General features: G+C 41.2%; 1 protein-coding gene across 1 annotated transcript in view; it reads left to right on the top strand.

Moving 5' to 3' along the window:
* LOC130361944 (major facilitator superfamily domain-containing protein 8-like) overlaps positions 1-21,611 on the top strand; it is an 81,648-nt gene that overhangs the window by 1,235 nt on the left and 58,802 nt on the right. Inside the window, exons 2-5 of the mRNA XM_056565668.1 lie at positions 9,122-9,196; positions 14,334-14,519; positions 16,412-16,474; positions 16,961-17,080. Of these exons, the coding sequence (XP_056421643.1) occupies positions 9,122-9,196; positions 14,334-14,519; positions 16,412-16,474; positions 16,961-17,080 (444 nt within the window). The remainder of the gene's footprint in view (positions 1-9,121; positions 9,197-14,333; positions 14,520-16,411; positions 16,475-16,960; positions 17,081-21,611) is intronic.

A 21,611-nucleotide genomic window follows, 5' to 3' on the forward strand; every position in this document is an offset into this window, starting at 1 on the left:
CGATCAGACATCTTATCCCCTATCCTTTGGATAGGGGATAAGATGTCTAGGGTGGGAGTACCCCTTTAACATCAAATCCTATACGGACGTTACAAAATTCCATTAGAGTCTATGGGATTTTTACATTCCCCGTTTTAACCAGTCGTAGCCCGTTATTAATAACGGACGGAAGAAATAGTGCATGCACTATTTTTCCCATTGCAAAATAATGTCCGTTATTAATAACGGGCTATGACTGGTTAAAATGGGTAATGTTAAAATCCCATAGACTATAATGGGATTTTGTAACTGCCGTTTTTAATGGTTTTATGGTTTTATTAACAGGTCATTATTAGGGATCTTATCACCTGTACTAACCTGTCATACAGGCTTGTAGTGCGGGTGATACTGATGACAGATTTCCTTTTAATAAGAGGCAAATTTATTTTATTAAGAGTTAAAGAGGTTATCCAGGATTAGGCTAGGTTTCCACTTTGTTTTAAAATTGGGGGGGGGGGATGCGTTTTTTCAAAAATAAGGGGTTATAGTCTAGGCTTTTTATTTTTTATGTTTTTTTCAAAATAAAATCAAATGGACACTTAGGCTAAGTTTCCACTTGTTTTTTTTCTGGCAGTTTTTGGATATTTGCCACTGCAGTTTTTGAGCCAAAGCCAGAAGTGTATTCAAAAGGAATAGGACATATAAAGGAAGAACTTATACTTCTCCTCCCTTATGGATCCACTTCTGACTTTGGCTCAAAAACTGCAGTGGCAGCTATCCAAAAACTGCCAGGAAAAAAAACAAGTGGAAGCTTAAAGAGGTACTCTGCCCCTAGACATCTTATTCCCTATCCAAAGGATAGGGGAAAAGATGTCAGATCGCCGCAGTCCCGCTACTGGGGACCCCCGGGATTGCCGCTGCGGCACCCCGTTGTCATTACTGCACAGAGCAAGTTCGCTCTGTGCGTAATGACGGGCGATGCAGGGGACAGAGCAGCGTGACCGTCATGGCTCCGCCCCTCGTGGCATCACGGCCCGCCCCCTTAATGCAAGTCTATGGCAGGGACGTGATGACCGCCACGCCCCCTCCCATAGACTCGTATTGAGGGGGTGGGCCATGATGTAATGATGCTCCGGCCCCGGTATTGCCCGTCATTACGTGCAGAGTGAACTCGTTCTGTGCAGTAATGACAGCGGGGTGCTGCAGTGGAGATCCAGGGGGTCCCCAGCAGTGGGACCGTGGCGATAAAGGGGCGGAGTACCCATTTAACCTAAGGGTAAGATCACACTTAGTTCCTGTCCCCATTAATTGTATTTGTCAGCATCCCGCCAAAAACAAGATGCTGACGTATACTGTTTACAGGAGCAGCGGGCCCCACTGGCTAAACTGAGTCACCTAGTGACTCCTTTCCGAACGTATTTGCTATTTCAAAAGCCCAACAGCCCCTGTCATGAATCCACCTAAAATAGCAGATGTATCCCTAATGGAATCACTAGGTCAGGCTTAGGCAACCTTCACTGCAGATGTTGTGGACTAAAATGCTTTGGAAGCATTTTGGCCGTAAGAGCATCATGGGAGATGTAGTCCACAACATCTGCAGCGCCAAAGGTTGCCTATGCCCGCACTAGGTGATTCAGTTTAGTCATAGAAGTGAATGGGGTCCGCTGCTCCCGTTAACAGTATACGTCAGTATCCTGTTTTTTAATGGGATGCCGACCGGATAGGATTAACGGGGGCAGGAAGGTAGTGTGGGACGGACCTACCCTCAACCTTAGGGAAAAAAAGAGCATTTTTTCATAAGTGTGTGGTACCGCAGCTGCGTTCCATTGAAAAACCCTGTGGAGCGCGCAGCAATGATCTAATCTCCTCAGCTGGCCATTCAGTCCAACTCGTTCACTGCATTAGAGTCTATGGCACCGTTTCCCAACAGGGCACCTCCAGGTGTTGCAAAACTACAGCTCCCAGAATGCCTGGACAGCCTTCGGCTGTCCAGGCATTCTGGGAGTTGCAGTTTTGCAACACCTGGAGGCGCCCTGTTGGGAAACACTAGTCTATGGAAATTGGGGCTATTGTTTCATGTTCAAAATTTGTTCTAAGAATAAAGACTTTTTTTTTTTTTTTACATGAAAATGTTTTTATCTTTATAATTCCCCCTATATCCACAGCTGTTTTATAAGCCATGGTTACAAGGCAAAGTGGCAGAACAACCATGGTCCTGCTTGGTACTGTTAGATCCAGCAGCTTTGTTGCCAGGACTCCAGGGCCGTTAAGTGCTGTGTACATAGACAGAAATACTGTATACACCTGTGGCTACACAATTCTTCTCACACCTACTGTTTTACTGCTTTGTGTTTATTACAATGTTGCTACATAAAATCATTATCCTACATACTCCAATTAACCACTTGAGGACACCACCCGTTTTAATTGTTGTGTTTTGTTTTATATGGGTTTTGTTGGCCTATTCTGACCCCTATAACACTTATTTTTCCATATATCGGGCTGCATAAATGCTATTTTTTTTCTATGGCACAGCAAAAAGGTGTGCTTCAGGGACCCATGTACATATGAGAGCCATGTTGCTCACAGCAGACATCTTCTATGTTTTCCATTCCCTTATGGATATGTGGGACATGTACACAAAAGGATTTTGTAGTTGATACACGAGAAGCAGTCCCTGACTCACTCCTATAATATCCCTGCCTGCATGGAAATCTCCTACCATTCCTTATGCTGTTCCTTTCCCAAACACAAGCCTGCCGCAGTGCATGTTAGTAAAATTTGTTATAGTAGCAAGGATAAAAGAAAAAGGTCTCAAAAAGACAGTCCCAACCTATTTCACCCCATATATATTTGGGGTTCATCAGGGGACAAAACACCTGGATCACCCATGCCCCTTGCAGGAATACTCCAGCGAAAATTAACTTATCCCCTATGCCAGTGGTTGGACCCCTGCGATCTCCGGGATAGGACCCCAGCTCTCTCACTGAAGAGTGTGTCGTCTACTGGTAGACGGCACAATTTTTTTTTATTTCTATGGGAGCACCGATAAAATCAGGGGCCTGGGGAGATAAGGAGAGGAACAGGGGGACCTGTTATAGAGGAAAGTAAAGCATATGAATTATACTATAATCATTACAAAATGTCTCTAATATGGGGGTAAAGGGTAAAAATTTTTGGGAATGGGCTGTCAAGGGGTACTCAGGCAAAAAAGGTTGAGGACCACTGGTTTAGATAGTGTCCTCAGGAAAGCCTTTCCCAAGCCCTGGCCATTCTTGGCCCAAAAATGTACTTCTACATGGGGACAGAATTAGGCTATGCTGAAATCTTTGTGCAGAATTCTAATGCGGAATTCTGCATGGAGGTTCTACAGCAGCAAAGTCCCATTGACATCAATGGGATTCTGCTGCACTTTTCACATGGCAGAAATTCAGATTTCGGTGTCCGCACAAAGAATAGAGATGACTATTGTTTCTGTGAAGTTCACATAGAAATGCATTGCCGTCTATGAGATGGCGCAATTCCGAACGGTCCTAGCACCGGCATATTCTGCCAGCGCTCTGCTGTTGATGGATCGTCCGTAAGGAAAGTTTCAGTGTGGACATTGCTCGTGTGAACATGGCCTTAGGAGTTGCGGAAACATTCCAGACAAAACCAATAAAAGGTAACAGTATATGTTGTCCTAGGATAGATGATCTGGTGATCTAGCATCCAATACTGTTCCTAGCAGAGAACGCAACAGACCTATGACTTATTGTAGACAGTGAGATTAGGAAATGAGATCAGATGAAGTGGATCTTCTGTAAACTGACTTACCCTGTCTGAAGCCTTGGGCTTGGCTTATTCATGCACATTTGCATATATTATACTTGAGATTTTATCATATAGTATACATGTAAGAAAAATGGTGTCTGTAAGATCTTGTACTAGATATTAAGTAATTACAAATGTATTCATGTCTGGATAATCCTCAAATACCCTTAAGATATGCGTAAACAGATGTGCCACATCTTCTATTCCTATTGGTATAGGCTTTTGTGTATGGAGTGTGTATGCCAATGGTTATAGATACATTTGACAGGTTTCATGTCAAAACTGTAGTAGATTATTCTGTAGACAACAGGCCTTGTTCATGTGGCCAAAATCTGTGCTGATTGTAAAAATATTTATGCTTTTGGTGTTCTATGACTTTTTTTGGAGAATTAAATTTAAAGTTCAACCCCTTGAGGACACAGGCAATTTTCATTTTTGCACTTTCGTTTTTTACACCTCCCCTTCTAAAAATCATAATTTCAATTTTGCACCTACAGACCCATATAAGTGCTTGTTTTGTGCGTCACTAATTGTACTTTATGACATCACTTATTTTATAACATAAATTGCGGTGAAACAAGAAAAACGTATTTGTGGGGTGAGATATAAAGAACCGCCATTTTGTAAGATTGCATGTAATAGTCCCCTATGGGGACTATAAAATAGTGTAAAAAAAGGAAGAAGAAAAAATTAATAAATGGGAATTAACCCCTTCCCTAATAAGTTTGAATCACCTCCCTGTTCGCATAAAAAATAAAATAAATTATATACAAAAATAAACATAAATTTATGTGGTACCACCGCGTGTATAAATGTCGAACAATAAAAATATAACAGTACTTTAACCGCACGGTCAATGGCATATATGTAAAAAAAAATACCAAAGTCCAGAATTGCTTATTTAAGATAAAATAAAAAAGTATCCGATCAAAAAGTCTCATCAAAACAAAAATGGTACTAATAAAATCAAGAGATCACAGGGCAAAAAATGAACCCTCATACATCCCCGTATGCAGAAAATTAAAAAAGTTGTAGAGGTCAGAAGAGAAGACGTTTTTAAACCTACTAATTTCCGTCCAAAAAGTTATAATTATTTAAAAGTAAAACAAAATCAAACCTATATAAGTAGGGTATCATTTTAATTCTATGGACCTACAGAATAAAGATAAGGTGTCATTTTTTAACCAAAAAGTGCACTGCGTGGAAATTAAAAGCCCCCAAAATTTACACAATGGCAGGGTTTTTTCAATTTTGCCCCACAAATAATTTTTTTGGGTTTCGCCATAGATTTTGTGGTGAAATGAGTGATGTCATTACAAAGTAATATTGGTAGCTCAAAAAAACATGCCCAGTCCTCAAGGGCTTAAGGCTAAGCTTAAACTTTTTTTTTTTTTTTTTTTTCTGGCGGTTTTTGGAATACTCCCACTGCAGTTTTTGAGCCAAAGTCAGAAGTGGATCCATAAGGAAGGAGAAGTGTAAGTCATTCCTTTATATGTCCCATTCCTTTTGAATACACTTCTGACTTTGGCTCAAAAACTGCAGTGGCGGTATTCCAAAAACTGCCAGAAAAAAATAACCAGAGTGGAAACTTAGCCTAAAAGAAGTAAAACAAAATAAAACCTACATAAATTGAGTATAATTGTAATCATATGGACCTACAGAATAAAAGATAAGGTGTCATTTTTGCCAAAAAGTGCTCTGCTTAGAATCAGAAGCCCCCAAAAGTTACAAAATGGCTTAGTTTTTTTCATATCTTCCCCACAAATGTATTTTTTATTTTTTTTGTTTGGTTTTGCCATAGATTTTGTGGTGAAATTATTGATGTCATTACAAAGTAAAATTGGTGGTGCAAGAAACAAGCCTTCATATGAGTCTGTAAGTAGAAAATTGAAAGCATTATGATTTTTAGAAGATGAGGTGGAAAAAACGTAAGTGCAAAAATGAAAAAAACTGATGTCCTGAAGGGGTTAAAGTGTATCTCTCATGTCCTTTTTTGATGTGTCTAGCTCCTGCTACTCACTCATTTCGACATCCACTGCAGGAAGGGGCATGTCTGAGGCAAGCACTGAGCCTATCGTCACTCGCCATGCTTTCACTACCTCCCTGAGTCTGCTGTGATGTGCTGGGTCTCTTCATCCAATTACTACATGCTGCTCTGTAACCCCTTCCTCTCTGTTTTCAGACAGGACAGAAGTCTGATAGGAGCACAGAGGAGTATCCTCACTTTTTAGACTTTTTTCCCCAGCCAGTGCATCAGCTGGGACAAAGATGATGCTGCAGCCAGACAAGATAATCATCTGGATAGTATGGGGACCCCTAGTGGTCTTTCCTATAAAAAGGAGATAAAACATTTTTATGTTGTATATTAGAAAGGTTAATGTTATGCCAAGATTTACAGCATATTAAAAGTTTTTGATTTTGACAGTGCCCATTTTAAACAAGCTTTAACATGTTTTTTATTCAGCAATGGAGTCTTGCATGGTAGGCGTGCATATGGGCCATGGCAACGAAGTGCATTACTTATAGTTTTCTTTAAGAAAACAGTTCCTGCTTATTCTAGCTCTCCAAAAGAAGTCCTTGGCTCCTTCTTCTGATTATTCTTTTTACTCCTCTGTCAGAAATCTTGCGAGGAGAACCTGGTCAGTGCAAATTTATGGTGAAATGATTGTCTTTCCACTTCCGTATTATGGCCCACACAGTGTTCGCTGGAACGTTCAGAAGCATAGAAACCAACTCCATCCTTATATTTTGCAACATTTAGGTTGTAAAGGTCGTGAGACAGCTCCTTACTTTTACCCATGATAAGATGTTTCTTGTGTGTCACCTTGGCAATGAGACCTTTTTGTAGGCAAATCAGTTGAGACTGAACCAGCTCATATTAATTTGCAATGTCAAAGGGCTGGGTTGCTTTTTAACTACTGATAGATTTAAGCTGTTGTCTTGGCTTTCCATACCTTTTCCCACCTCCCTTTCTTCATGTATTCCATTATTTATTTCCCCTGTGTGATTTTTCATTATTGCACACAACTTAATTTTTGAGTTTATTTGTTTTGATTTCTTTGTATGTATAAAAAGTAATAGTTATAAAAATGGTGATGTGTTCAAAACCTATTTCTCCTTCTTTGTGTGTGTGTATACACAGTCATGGCCGTAAATGTTGGCACCCCTGAATCTTTTCAAGAAAATGAAGTATTTCTCACAGAAAAGGATTGCAGTAACACATGTTTTCCTATACACATGTTTATTCCCTTTGTGTGTATTGGTACTAAACCGAAAAAGGGAGGGGAAAAAAGCAAACTGGACATAATCTCACACCAAACTCCAAAAATGGGCTGGACAAAATTTATTGGCACCCTTTCAATTTTGCAGCTATTGGGTTTTGTTTTTACGCAGTGCACTTTATGATTAAAATTATATGTTCTCTTTATTCTGTAGCTTACTGTGATTAAAGGGGTTCTCCGGTGCTTAAACATCTTATCCCCTATCCAAAGGATAGGGGATAAGATGCCTGACCGCGGGAGTCCCGCAGCTGGGGACCCCGTTTATAATCAGTCCCCGGAGCGTGTTTGCCTGCGCCCCCGTGCGACGTCACGCTCCGCCCCTCAATGCAAGCCTACGGGAGGGGGCGTGATGGCTATCACGCCCCCTCCCGTAGGCTTGCATTGCGGGGCGGGGCGTGACGTCTCATGCTGGCGCAGGCCTGACGTCACACGCCGCCTGCCCTGTAGTCGCCCGTAATCAGACCCGGAGCGAACACGCTCCGGGGACTGATTATAAACGTGCATGATCACGGGCGTCCCCAGCTGCGGGACTCCCGCGATCAGGCATCTTATCCCCTATCCTTTGGATAGAGGATAAGATGTTTAAGCACCGGAGAACCCCTTTAAAACAATACCCAATTTATATAGTTTTTCTAATATTGTACTACTTTTATAAGAAGTCAAACTTTATTGAGCAAAATTAGTATATTTTAAAACTGTCCTCTACAGACCCCTGTAACTTTTTAATTTTTTCATATGCAGGGATGTATGACTGCTCATTTTTTGAGCTGTGATCTGTAGTTTTATTGGTACCATTCTTGTTTTGATTTTTTTTTTTTTTTTAATTAAAAATCTATATTTTTGGACTTTTTTTTTGTGTTTACACCGTTCACCGTACGGGATGATTAACATAATGTTTTTATAGATTGGACATTTCCACACCCGATGATACCAAATATGCTGATTATATTTTTACATTTTTTTTACTCTTATGTATGGCACTGATCAGTGTAATCTGTGATCTACTTCTCTGGTCTGCTAGATGGTAGACCAGAGAAGAAGACACCATGATGCCAGCAGGAGGCAGGTAAGCAGACCTCCGGCCGCTATCTTATCTGATCTGATCCACGCGGGCATTCAGATCAGCCACCGGAACCACCTCAGATGCCGTGATCAATATTGATCACAGCATCTGAAGGGTTAATGGCAGATATTAGCCCGATCGCTGATGCACCAAGTCCCTGGTTCCTAGGGCATACCTATACGCCTTATGTCCTTTAGGGGTTAAGCCACGCCCCCACCCAAATTATCAACTGAAAAATTCCCTCAGCCGAAAGTGCCGTTTTTGGCTGATAAATATATATACTGCAGCACTCACGGATGGTGTTAGAAAAAATTAAGGTGTAACATTATTCAATCACAAACTGGCAATGTTTCAGGTGCACAACTACAGCCTTTCTCAAGCAACATACAGGTGAGCATAAGAGCGAGCGGGGAGGTGCAGTGTCAGGCAGGTATCACGGCAGGGACGCAGTAGTCCACAGCATGATGGTAACAGCTGTCTCGTGCTTCCGCACTTCGTTAGACACTTGGTCTGACGAAGTGTGGAAGCACGACACAGCTGCTGCCATCATGCTGTGGACTACTGCGTCCCTGCCGTGATACCTGCCTGACACTGCACCTCCCCGCTTGATTTCCTACATGGAATAAAGAATTTTCATCAGCAACTACCTGGGTGAGTGCCGTCTTATTTTCTACATGCACTAATTTACAAATCTGTTTAACTTTCTGGCACCAGTTGATTAAAAAAATAAATAAATACGTTTTCCACCGGAGTACCCCTTTAAAGTTTACAGGACACTGTCATGAAATATCTTTATAGTGTGATTGATATGTATGTTTGCATTGTCAGCATCCTAAATTTAATTTTTTTTTAATTCTGGAAAATTTCTAAAATTATTTGTAATTTTTGTCAACCTTTAACATGTGAAAAACATGGAGTACATTTTTTGCTTCTTTACTATGTTGTGCGTCCCTATTATTTTAATGGTATGTATTTTCTTTTTTAGTTCTGCTACAAAGGAAGCAAAAACTGACAAATGCTGTGATAGGACTTATCTTTCTGCTCAGTGGCATTGAATATGGTTAGTATTCTGCTTCTCTATCTCGGTGTTTTAAATTTCTATACTTTTCCCCTTAGCCCGATTTCAGACTAGTGTAATATGGCTGCAATTCCGGGTCTAAGGCTGGGTCCACATCACGTTTTCCCCATACTGGAGCGCATACGGCAGGGGGGAGCTAAAACCTCGCGCTCCCGTATGCCTTCGTATGCGCTCCTGTATGTAATTAATTTCAATGAGCCGGCCGGAGTGAAACGTTCGGTCCTGTCGGCTAATTTTTGCGCCGTATGCGCTTTTTCCCCGGACCTAAAACTGTGGTCAACCATGGTTTGAGGTCTGGTTGTAAAAGCGCATACCGCAAAAATTAGCCGACCGACCGAACGTTTCACTACGGCCGGCTCATTGAAATGAAATTGCATACGGGAGCGCAAAGTTTTAGCTCTCACCTGCCGTATGCGCTCCCTTATGGGTGAAAACGTAGTGGGAACCCAGCCTATCTGGGGAGATCATAAAGTATCATAGGTACTTGGCATCGGGCTAGGAAGTTGAGCCAAAATACAGATGCAATTATGTGGTTGTATAGTGCTTGTCTGAAACTGGCCTTAGAGTAATATGAGCTGAATATCGACCCACTGATTAGGTATATCACCTTTAAATATATTAAAGGGGTTTCCCTTTGAGGTATATGATTTGTAGATACATCATAAAACTCAGTTTAGGTGTAACTATGAGATGAAGAGTAGTAGGCGTAAATGCAGCCACATCCTAAATTCCAGTTTATGGGTGTAACTAGGCTTTAAGAAGAATATTCCTTCATTAAAATGTGTATTATACTTCAGAGCTGCATTCACAAAATTGCTTGTTGCTACAGAAAACAGTCTTGTCAACAGACCTTCCCTAACAACTCATTGTAGCTCATATAATGCAGTGGTTAAGTTAGTTTGTAGAATTTATGTACAGTTCACAAACAGGGCTCACCGCCAGCAAGAAATGTTGAGTTGTTAGCTCATCTTTCATAATCGAGAATGAAGCTGTATGTTGATATATACGCTGTAGTGACAATCGGTTTAAGATAAGGAACGTTATGTAGTTACTCAGTTACCCAATCTATGGAGATTAAATCTAAATGTAAACTGTGGACACAGGGAAACGGCAATCTCTCGGCTGTATAGCCCAAGTGTATATGGACAGGAACAACTTTTTTTTTTTTTTTCTCCATTAGCTGTACATGTGCCAGTATAAAATGAACTTTTCCCATGAAAACTAATTGATATCATGGATAATCATGCAGTTGAAGTGCTCCACATGATTTTTCTTAGACAAAAGTCAACAAAACAATATACCAAAAAAAATGGTGGTGCCGGAGGTTGTTTATGCTTGAAAATGTTTTATGTTTATTAGTGGGAACGTTAATGAGAAATATTTTAGTATACATTATATTTATTGCTATGAACTCCAATTCCTCTCTTAAGGCTAAGTTCACATCTACGTCGAAGCTCAGTTCAGGAGCTCCATCACAGTGCTTATGATAAAAAAAAAAAAAAAAGATATGTCACCTGGATGGTCCGTTGGACACCATTGTGTTTCATTGACATTTAATGGGGTCTGTCTGGTTCATGTCTGATATCCTTTATATGCAGGATTTGAGTGGGGGGGGGGAAAAAAAGAAACGTCTTGCAGCAATTTTTTTTCTTCACTCATGTCCCAATATATGAAAGGATTTTATGAATGGAGCTTTGACACAGATGTGAACTTTGCCTAATATGCATGTTTGGCTCCACCATGTATGTTTTGGCACATTTCCAGTAGTGTAGGAGGAGAAGCTGCTGCCGAATGCCTTTGGCTCCATAAACGCCAGATTGTCAGTGGATATGTGTTTCCATTTATATTCGCTACTAGCTGAGTACCTGGCGCTGCCCAGTTTTTCCTACCATATCCTTGTGGGGGAGGAAAAGGAAAAAAGGAGGAAGCTTTTGTCCTCCTATGCCGTCTTTAAATCCTGACCCCATAGCCCCATCTCATATCCTGACCCCAAGTCCCCTCCTCATATTCCATCCTCATATCCTGTCCTCATATTTTGTCCCCATATCCTGTCCCTAGGTGGGGCTGAGTTGGGGTAAAGATATAATAAGCTGAAAATAAAAGGGGTATTACTTAAAGGGTGGGTGCATCTTTGCAAGATGGGGCATGGAATGCGTGGAGGGTGTGGCTTGACAGTGACTGACACATTCACCAGCAGATGCAGAGCGGAGCTTGTGGAGTAAGGCACCAGAAGTCCTATATACTTGCAGGGGACTTGACACACAAACCCCATTCTTCAAATATGGGGGTAGGTTAGGGGTTAATTTAACTATTATATATTTTTATTTGACATATAAGTAACATATGACCAAGTATAATCGAAATATCTCCAGCCGTACGGAAGTTATGCTGGAACATACATTTCCCATATATTTGCATTTGGACTTTAAGCAAAACCCCCCCACCCTTGCAAATGAGTGTAGGTTAAGGTTAAATTAACTATCCTATATTTTCAGGGGATATATAAGTAACATGTGACAGAGTATTATCAAAGTATCTCCAGGGGTTTGGAAGTTATGCTGTAACATATATTTCCCATAAACTTGCATGGAACTTTAAATATAAGCCCAAACCCTGGCTTGTTCACACGGCCGCCTGCTCCCGTCAAAAAATGCCGTTCTGCAATCCGTTTACAGTCCTTTATCACCAGTTTGCAACTGTTTTTGTTTTTAATCCATTATTTTTGACGGGCAAAAGACGTTGAATGCAGAATTTTTTGGGCCGTCAAAAAATAACGGGTGAAAAACGGGTCTTTTAAATTTAACATTGAAGTCTATGGCAAACGGATGAACCTGTAATGTCATCCGTTTGCCCCCGGTTTATACTATCCGTTATTACTTCTGAGCATGCTCAGAAGAGGTGAAATCAGCAGACGCCTGCAGTGTTGTGCGACTACTACTCCCATCATCGAACAGACTGGAGAGACTATATTAGTGCTTGTTCTACTACCCCTATCATGGAACAGAATCTGGTCCATGATAAGGTTGTAGTACAGGGGCTGAGGGATTGATCGCATCGGGTCTCACTTCTGAGACCCGGTGCGATCAGAAGTTATAAAGCATGGGAGCGGGTGGCATGATGTATTGTGTGGTTTTTTTTTTTTCACCTTTTATTTTTGAACCCACCGCCGTGAGCCCTGAATGGCCGGTACAGAGGAGCTTGTGGGGGTCGGGGGAGCGGTGGGTTGGGGGGAGCGGTGGCGGTGATAGGTCTCAGGACCCCCGGACAGGCAGGGGGAGAGAAGCGGGTGGCGGCGGCGGTCTATGGCACCACAAAAGCCACTGAAGTGCATTGATTTAAAGCGCCCGCTTTAAATCAATGATCTGCAGCGGTGTCGCGGGGGGATAAATAGCCGATAACTTATATCGGTATAAGTTATCGGCCATCGGCCCTAACCTCCACCGATTATCGGTATCGGCCCTAAAAAAACCCGATATCGGTCGATCCCTAATTCAGGGCTCCAGGCAGGGGATTTAAAAATGAAAGTAAAAACACACGATACATCACAAGGTTGCGGATCAGGCCGCCCGCTCCCCTGCTTTATAACTGCTGATCACATCAGGTCTCAGAAGTGATATCCAGTGCGATCAATCCCTCAGCCCCTGTACTACAACCCCCATCATGGAACAGACGCTGTTCCATGATGGGGGAGTAGTACAAGCACTAATGTAGCCTCCCCAGTCGCCTGCAGACTCCTGCAGCCAGCAAATACTACTTCCATCATGGAAACAAGTCTGTTCCATATTGGGAGTAGCAGTAGCAGTAGTCTGTAGGTGGCTGACTTTTCATACTAACGGATGAAAAACTGATGCAAATGGATGCCACAGAATGTCATCCGTTTGCATCCATTAGTAGTATGGTCCGTTTAGGAGGCAGTGACGGGAGAAAAACGGACATGTGAACCTAGCCTTAGTAACATGTGCAAAGTTTCATTTTATTATCTTTAGCCGTTTGGAAGTGATGCTGGAACATACACACACACATATACATTGGGAGGAATTTATATATATATATATATCTATATATATATATATATATCACACACAGTATTCACTGTTTATGTTGCACAATCTTTTTTGCGCAATTCTCTTTTTTTGCTCACTTTACAAGTGGAATTCTTAATTACAGTGTATGGTAGAGCTGATTATCTGGTGGACATCGATTTAGCAACTGCGTCTTTTCTCTTTACACGCACAAATTTTGCACAAGTCCTGATTTTTATTGCGCAAATATACACCATCAAGGAGGACACTTAAAATGTTATAAGAATAAGTTCAGCAAGTCCAGCAATATGTAATACATATTTAGATTAGACTTAGATCTGTAGAACTGTGTAAAATTCAAACTCCTGCTTTTCTTGATGAGTGCAGGAGATTGCACCTGTGTAATATAACCATGGTGACCTAAGAATACCACTGTATGTGCAGGGAGGGAGAATGAGGTACAGCTGTTAGGTCTATGTATATGTGTGATTGTGTGTATACAGCAGAGCTGAGTGTGTGTTGTCATGTATACACATAAACACATTCAGCTCTGCTCCATACACATGCCGCACACTAATTTATGCTACATGTATATCACACACTCAGCTCTGGTACGTGTACACAGTGTTTACTAACACTGGTTGTTTCCAGCTGTTGCAAAACTGCAACTCCCAGCATGCCAAGTTTTGCAACACTTGGAGGCATTGTTGTTGGTAAAAACTGATTATAGAGGTAAGGGGACAGATTGTTTAGCAAAATTACATATTTTTTAAACACAGACATTCTGTGTACTTTTATAAAGATTTATGATTTGCTATGTGAGCAGTGTACCGCGGGAAAATGCCACAGCTCTGTGAAGTGAGGTAGAGAAGGAGTGTACAGTAGAGCGAGGGGGGCGTTTCTATATATTTGCGCAAAGTTTATCAAAGGACGTGCGCAACTTTTGTAAATTTTTGAGCAAGAGTGTAAATTAGACAAGCAGTGTAAAGGGGTAGATCTGTGTCTACAATAGACACCTAATCCATTTTTTTTCCCCTTGGATAAAAGAATATGTTGCAAATGATTCCTGCCTATCTTGTCATTGTTATCCTTTTTAGCTGTGATCCTACCCACAGTCTGGATGTATCTGCAGTCACTCGATGCTCAGCCATTCTTCTTGGGTCTGGTCCTGTCTGCATTCAGCCTTACTGAACTCTTGTCCGGCCCGGTGTTTGGTTATTGGTCAGACCGTACAGGAACAACTAAACATGTCATCCTATTGAGCAACTGCTTTGAGATTGCAGGTGAGAAGTCACAGGATTTCAATTTTTCAGGACTTCGTAGAAATGGTTCATACATAGTGATAGGTTCTCTGTAGAGGCATAGAACTTAGGGGGTATCTTAGTAAGTACTGTTAATCTATGAAAGTAACAGGAGCGAAACCAGAAAGGGGTAGGGGTAAGGAGAGTGGGGGAAGGGGACAGGCACCAAGTGGAGAGCTGCCAGAAAGAAAGGGAAAGAATCAATCAGTCAACCAACCTCAATCACAGCGTGAGGTGATCGGGGGCTAAATAGATATGGGTAAGTATCCAGGAATTGGACACGCATGCCACATCTTGATGCAAGTACCCAGGCTGCCAGTGTTGTAGGCAATAGCATGTTCACTGAGATAAGATTGGTGTAAAAGTGTGAGTAAGTCTGACATAGAAGAGTTGTAGAGGATTTCCAGTGTCTCCTTATTAAGAGTTTTGCAGAGATGAGAATTTTACAGACAAGGAATCTATGAAGTGGCGGATAGTGATGAATGCCTATCAGGAGCAACGCTAGCGCAGGAGTAAGCGGTATCAAAAGGCCTGACAGTGAGAAAATAGGATAAAAATTTTTACTACTTAGAAGTTTTGCAGAGATGAATTAAAACTGTACACCATGTAGATGTGTCTGTTTAGGAAATAACAAGTGGGAGCTAAAGAAATGTATTTTAGTTATTTCTATTAACATGTTGAATGTCTACATCTACAGAAATTATATGGCCCACATATTAAAGGGAATCAAGCACTAGATTTTACCATACATAACACTGCTGAGGCTGCCTTCATTTTTTTGAGCACCGATCGGACGAGCCGGAGGCAGGTAGGGAACCTCCGCCTGTCCTCCCAGCTGATCTGGACCCCACGGTGTGTTTTTTTGGCATTTGACGCCACAATCAACTTTGATTGTGGTGTCTTAAGGGTTGATGCCGGCAATCACCCGGATCAGTGATGTTCAGCATTACCAACATGAAGCAAGCTCCTTAGCTCACTTTATACACCCACTGCATGGCTGCACCGTATATAAACGGCGGCCAGCCGTAGTGGGGTTAAGTTGCCACCTCCCATTGCTAGGCACTGCTGGGAGGAGAGACAATGAGACTCGTGCCGCAGGGGCCGGGCCGCGCTGCACAGAGTCTGATCATACAGCTACCGCCGGGACCGGAGCCAGGATCGGCGGCTCCACAGTCCAGGATCGGCGGTTTCACCTGAAAGTCTGCTCCCGTGCTGCCCGGCCCCTCCGGCGTGAGTCTTGCTGTTTCTCCTCAAAGTAGTTACTCCTCAAAGTAGTAACTAAATAATCACCAAATTTTGCGAAGGGATTAATCACTTTATCATAATCCGCAATTATCGCAATTCGTTTGGGATCTGTTGTGCAGCCCTACTTTATAACTTTTTATATCCTCACATCCTTGGGAACAAAAACGTCCTGCGGGGCTGGTGAGGATAAAGATTTTACCATATATAATGCGTTGCCAAGTGTTATTTATGGTATTTCCCTTTTAAGGTTTACACTGATGCATTGGTACTACACAAAGATGTGAATAAACAGATATTGTGCTGGATAGTGATGTACAAACAGGGCAATAACATGTTGTTAATAACATAAAGGAAACCTGTCACCACTGGCAGCATGAAACAGTGACCGGCTCCCTCATTACAATGTTCTATAATTCACTCTGAAATTCTGAAACAATTCAGAGAAATCATAGTTTGGAAAAGGTGAAAAGTCACAGGGCAGACCCATCTGCCTTCATCGATAGATCTCTACTTATACACGAATAGGGAGAGATCTTTTAATGAACCCAGTGGGAAGACCCGGGCTGACACTTGTTGGTTACATTTATATATTGTGATTTTAATATTTTTCTTATCTTTTATTTACTTAGGCAATTTTATGTACTTTATTGGAATCTCTAAATGGTTTCTTCTGGGGAGTCGCCTAGTAGCAGGTAATTGCTTTAAATTGAAGGAAGTCTTGACAATTTGTGCCTATATTGCAATAATGTTGATGCATAAAGGGGTAAAACAAAAAAACAAATGACAGCTTGGTAGTCGTTTGTCTCTCTGCTCTGATGTTCTGAACCCAATGTTCAGGGAGGCTACATTTATATTGAATGTCATCATCGGTGCAAAGTAAACAGAGGCCCTTGCTGGACCAAAGCACCAGCACTGGTCTGGGTAAGGTGAGTATAGTGTATATTAGCTGACAGCCCTAGCAAAGAATGATTTTATTTAAAGCATCACTGTCGTTTGGAAAAAGTTCTCACGTGTCTGGATAACATGCCAAATGTTTTTCCAAATCACAGTGAATCTTTAAATTGGAGAACCCCCTTTTAGTTTTATTGCATTGATTTCTACAAGTAAATTACATTGGAGCATTGTCAGGAGATTAATTTCTATTACTTCATTCATGTTTTATTTTATGTACTTTTCAGGTGTCGGTGCAGGAGCTGGTGCTTCAATATTTGGATATTTAACCCGACGTTCTAGTTCCAAAGATCGTATACCAGTGTTTGCAATGGCCATGGCATGCCGTCAAGCAGGGCTTTTAATAGGTAATGTTCCTTGCAAGCCAGCTGGTGAATGGTTTGGTTTCAAGTTTTAAACATGTCATAAAGTAACATTGCACCCCCTTAGATTTTCAGAATGTGAATGAAACGAGTTTGATAAATCAGAGTTATTTGAGGCACAAGCCCAGTTCAGGGCCACTCCTTAATGTATTAGAGACAACCAATTGATTTGAATGGATACTGTATATTTAATTTTCCCTGTGGTGGCATTGCTGGGAAATTGAACACTAACTGCAAGCTTGTTGCTATGGGGTCCAGGAGGGTGTACTTTGTGAACTTAAATACTTCCTACAATGTGTAAGCGTACACTCACACGGGAAAATCTTCTGCGAGTTCCTGCTGCAGGTTTTATTTCAGCTGAATTTTAGCAGGAGAATATCTGCAGCAGACCACATTAAAGTCAAATAACTCTGTAGTGGCTTTTCTGCTGCAAAAATTCTGTCTAACTGCAACTATGGGTACATCCAGATGGTTGAGGTTTAGTAACCAGTTACACTAGTTTTGGGTCAAGCTGCCAGTTAGTGTGTGGTTTAATAATTGACACTTGGTTATTGTAGACTACAAAGGGATAAAATAATATGCTCTAGAGTGTTCATAAAAACTTAACTTCAACTATCAGGAATATTATCATCATGAAAACCATAATGTGAAACAGGAAAAAACCTCCTGGAACAAAAGAAGTTTTCATAAAGCTGTCCTGTCATTACACTTGTAAATGTATTTGTAGCTCACAAGGCTGCCAGGTTAGAAGAGAAATAAATGCCAATTCAGTGATATATAGTAGCAGAGAGAAAAACCAAGAGAACCAAGGTACTGTTTGGTTTGGCCTTCAATATAATTGTTTTATTCACTGCCCGTGTTCTGGAAATCTAGTACTAACATAATGTCCGACATCTGTAACAGGAAAAAAGTGCCATCTACTCCCTCCATTGTGGATTGATAGTAATGTGGCGCAGGCAAATGGTATTCATTTTTGAACAAGAGGCTAAAAAGAGGTAATTGTCTGGAAAGAAAATAAACTATCTTCATTGGGCCCTTTATAGTCTAAATAATGGGATTAAAAAAGGTTGCTATCATAAAGATGCAGTCAGTGGGTCAGTTATTTTACTTAGTCTTTTCTTCTTGAAGGGGTATAACTTATTTAAACATTATCCCCGGGCTGCCGGAATATAAAAGAAAAATGTAGACTTACCTGCCAAGGTTTTTCTTCTCCAGTCCGCCGGTCTGATCTTTATGGTAGTCGACATTTTACACTGCGGCTCAGCTAATTGCAGTCGCAGCAATGTCCCGTCTCTGCTGGTGATAGGCTGAGCAGAGGTATCATGTATTTAAAGATTCATCTTGGGAGTCTGTCTGAGGTACAGCTTTTGATGGAAGGCTAACATGATCAGAACTAGGCTTTAGAGAGTATGTACTACTGCAGCAAATGTGATAGTATAAAGTGAACATTTACACCTAAGGTTTGTAGTCTGTATGACATCTAGCAGGACTCACACATGCAGTTTTCAGGCATTGGATCCAAAAGGAAGAACAAGCATAGAAAAAATAATTTTCCTCTTTTAAATCCAGTTCAGTGTTGGGTCAAAAATAATTGCATCAAAAACATGAAAAAAAATCATGTGTAAACTCAGCCAAGATGAAACCTACATTCACAGTTTTTCATTGAAAGGGAACCTGTCATTCTCCATGGTTGAGTATAGAAAGGCCAGTGAGGCAGACAGAAGCCTTGTGGTTCAGGCAACCTGGTGTAAAGACAGGTTCGATTTTAAGACATCCAGGTGTCAAGAACATTATGAAAATATTTAAAAACAAAACAAAAACTGGAACATTGCAACGTTTTCTGTCCAGCATAATAAAAAAAAAATCAAATACACACAAAAAAAGCAAAACATGGATGCCCGCAGAACAGTGTAAAATATGCCTTTTCAATTTTTGACAGCATTTTTCTCCTGATTAGACTCAGATACTGAAATATATAATTTTTTTGTGATCTGTTTCTATTTTCTGTTTTTTTTTTTTTTTTTTTTTTTTATTAAGTGTGTTCCACGGACTACATAAACATCAAACATAACAAAGAAAATGAGGCACTGCGCAAAGTGCCCAGACAAAACTCAAAAGAGCAGAATAATGTAACTTGCCAGCAGTGCATGACATCAAGCAAACCTTGAGCATATAGAGGATATGAGGAGCAGGAAGAATCAACCACTAAAACACATGGAAAAGACCTCTATCTCCAACTAGAGGGAAAAAAAACCCATAATACAAAAACATATGCATGCACAGAAACTAAGAGCGTGTCCGGCCCCCAACCGCAACAGTCAAAAAAGTAAAAAAAAAAAAATAGGGAAGGTATTGAATGGATCAGTGTACTGTCAATTGGGGATGCAAAAGGCATCCCAGGTATCCTGCAGGGCTTCCAAGCTATACCATGCAGTCAACCTAAACGGCCAAAGCAGTTTTGCCATCTCTGCCTCAGTGTAATGAGTAACTATAAAAGATTTCCATTTATAAAAATAAAAAAATATTGTGCCTGTGGTCTTGTGATGCTCAGTGTCCAACCAATCAACTCCACAATACAGTTTCAATTGCGAGACCAAAAAAAGGGATATCCGGGGGAGTAGTGGATAGCGAAGAATGAAAGAAGCAGTGGAGGACTATGTGTAAAACTATGTGTATCATCTTGATTACCTTGGGGGAAGATAGTGTAGATAGAGAGGGGGGATTTATTAATGTACTTGTGGGTGGAGCGGAGGGAGGGGTTAGAATAGTTAATAGGCATAGGCTTCATAGGAAAAAAAACAAACACCCTTGAATTGCATGTTGACTAATGCCAGAAGTCTGACCAATAAAACTGATGACCTGGAGGTGATAATGTCTGAGGAGAGTTATGACATAGTGGGTATAATGGACTTGGTTAGGTGATAGCTGTGACTGGGCAGTCAATATACAGGGTTATGGTCTATTCAGGAAGGATCGGACAAAACGGAAAGAGGGAGGGGTTTGTCTTTGTAAAGTCAAGTCTGAAGGGCACACTGCGGGAGGATATACGGGAGGGAAACGATAATGTGGAGTCATTATGGGTAGAATTATTTGGAGATAAAAATAAAAAAAATGCTATAAGCCACCAAATATAATGGAGGAGGCAGAAGATCAATTCCTGAGGCAAATAAGGCAGCATATCAAAATGATGTGATAATAATGGGGGACTTTAACTATCCTGATATAAACTGGGAAACCGAGACCTGTGAATCTCATAAAGGAAACAGGTTTCTGACTATAGATAAAGACAATTATCTGTCCCAAACGGTGCAGGGTCTGACCAGAGGGGGCGCCCTACTAGACTTAATATTAACCAATGTGCAGGTAGAAGGACACCTAGGGAATAGTGATCATATAATACATTATAACTTATTCTGCAATAAAGGAACCTCATGAGGGGCCACAAAAACAATGAACTTTAGGAAGGCAAAGTTTGATCAACTCAGAGAAGCCCTTAACCCCTTAACGACGCAGGACGTATATTTACGTCCTGCGCCGGCTCCCGCGATATGAAGCGGGATCGCGCCGCGATCCCGCATCATATCGCGTCGGTCCCGGCGGTAATCAACGGCCGGGACCCGCGGCTAATACCACACATCGCCGATTGCGGCGATGTGCGGTATTAACCCTTTAGAAGCGGCGGTCAAAGCTGACCGCCGCTTCTAAAGTGAAAGTGAAAGTGACCCGGCTGCTCAGTCGGGCTGTTCGGGACCGCCGCGGTGAAATCGCGGCGTCCCGAACAGCTGATCGGACACCGGGAGGGCTCTTACCTGCCTCCCCGGTGTCCGATCGACGAATGACTGCTCCGTGCCTGAGATCCAGGCAGGAGCAGTCAAGCGCCGATAATGCTGATCACAGGCGTGTTAATACACGCCAGTGATCAGCATAGGAGATCAGTGTGTGCAGTGTTATAGGTCCCTATGGGACCTATAACACTGCAAAAAAAATGTAAAAAAAAAGTGTTAATAAAGGTCATTTAACCCCTTCCCTAATAAAAGTTTGAATCACCCCCCTTTTCCCATAAAAAAAATAAAACAGTGTAAAAAAAATAAAAAATAAACATATGTGGTATCGCCGCGTGCGTAAATGTCCGAACTATAAAAATATATCATTAATTAAGCCGTACGGTCAATGGCGTACGCGCAAAAAAATTCCAAAGTCCAAAAAAGCGTATTTTGGTCACTTTTTATATCATTAAAAAATGAATAAAAAGTGATCAAAAACTCCGATCAAAACAAAAATCATACCGATAAAAACTTCAGATCACGGCGCAAAAAATGAGTCCTCATACCACCCCATACGTGGAAAAATAAAAAAGTTATAGGGGTCAGAAGATGACATTTTTAAACGTATAAATTTTCCTGCATGTAGTTATGATTTTTTCCAGAAGTGCGACAAAATCAAACCTATATAAGTAGGGTATCATTTTAACCGTATGGACCTACAGAATAATGATAAGGTGTAATTTTTACCGAAA

This window comes from Hyla sarda, chromosome 3 (assembly GCF_029499605.1).
Source record: "Hyla sarda isolate aHylSar1 chromosome 3, aHylSar1.hap1, whole genome shotgun sequence".
Lineage (NCBI taxonomy): Eukaryota > Metazoa > Chordata > Amphibia > Anura > Hylidae > Hyla > Hyla sarda.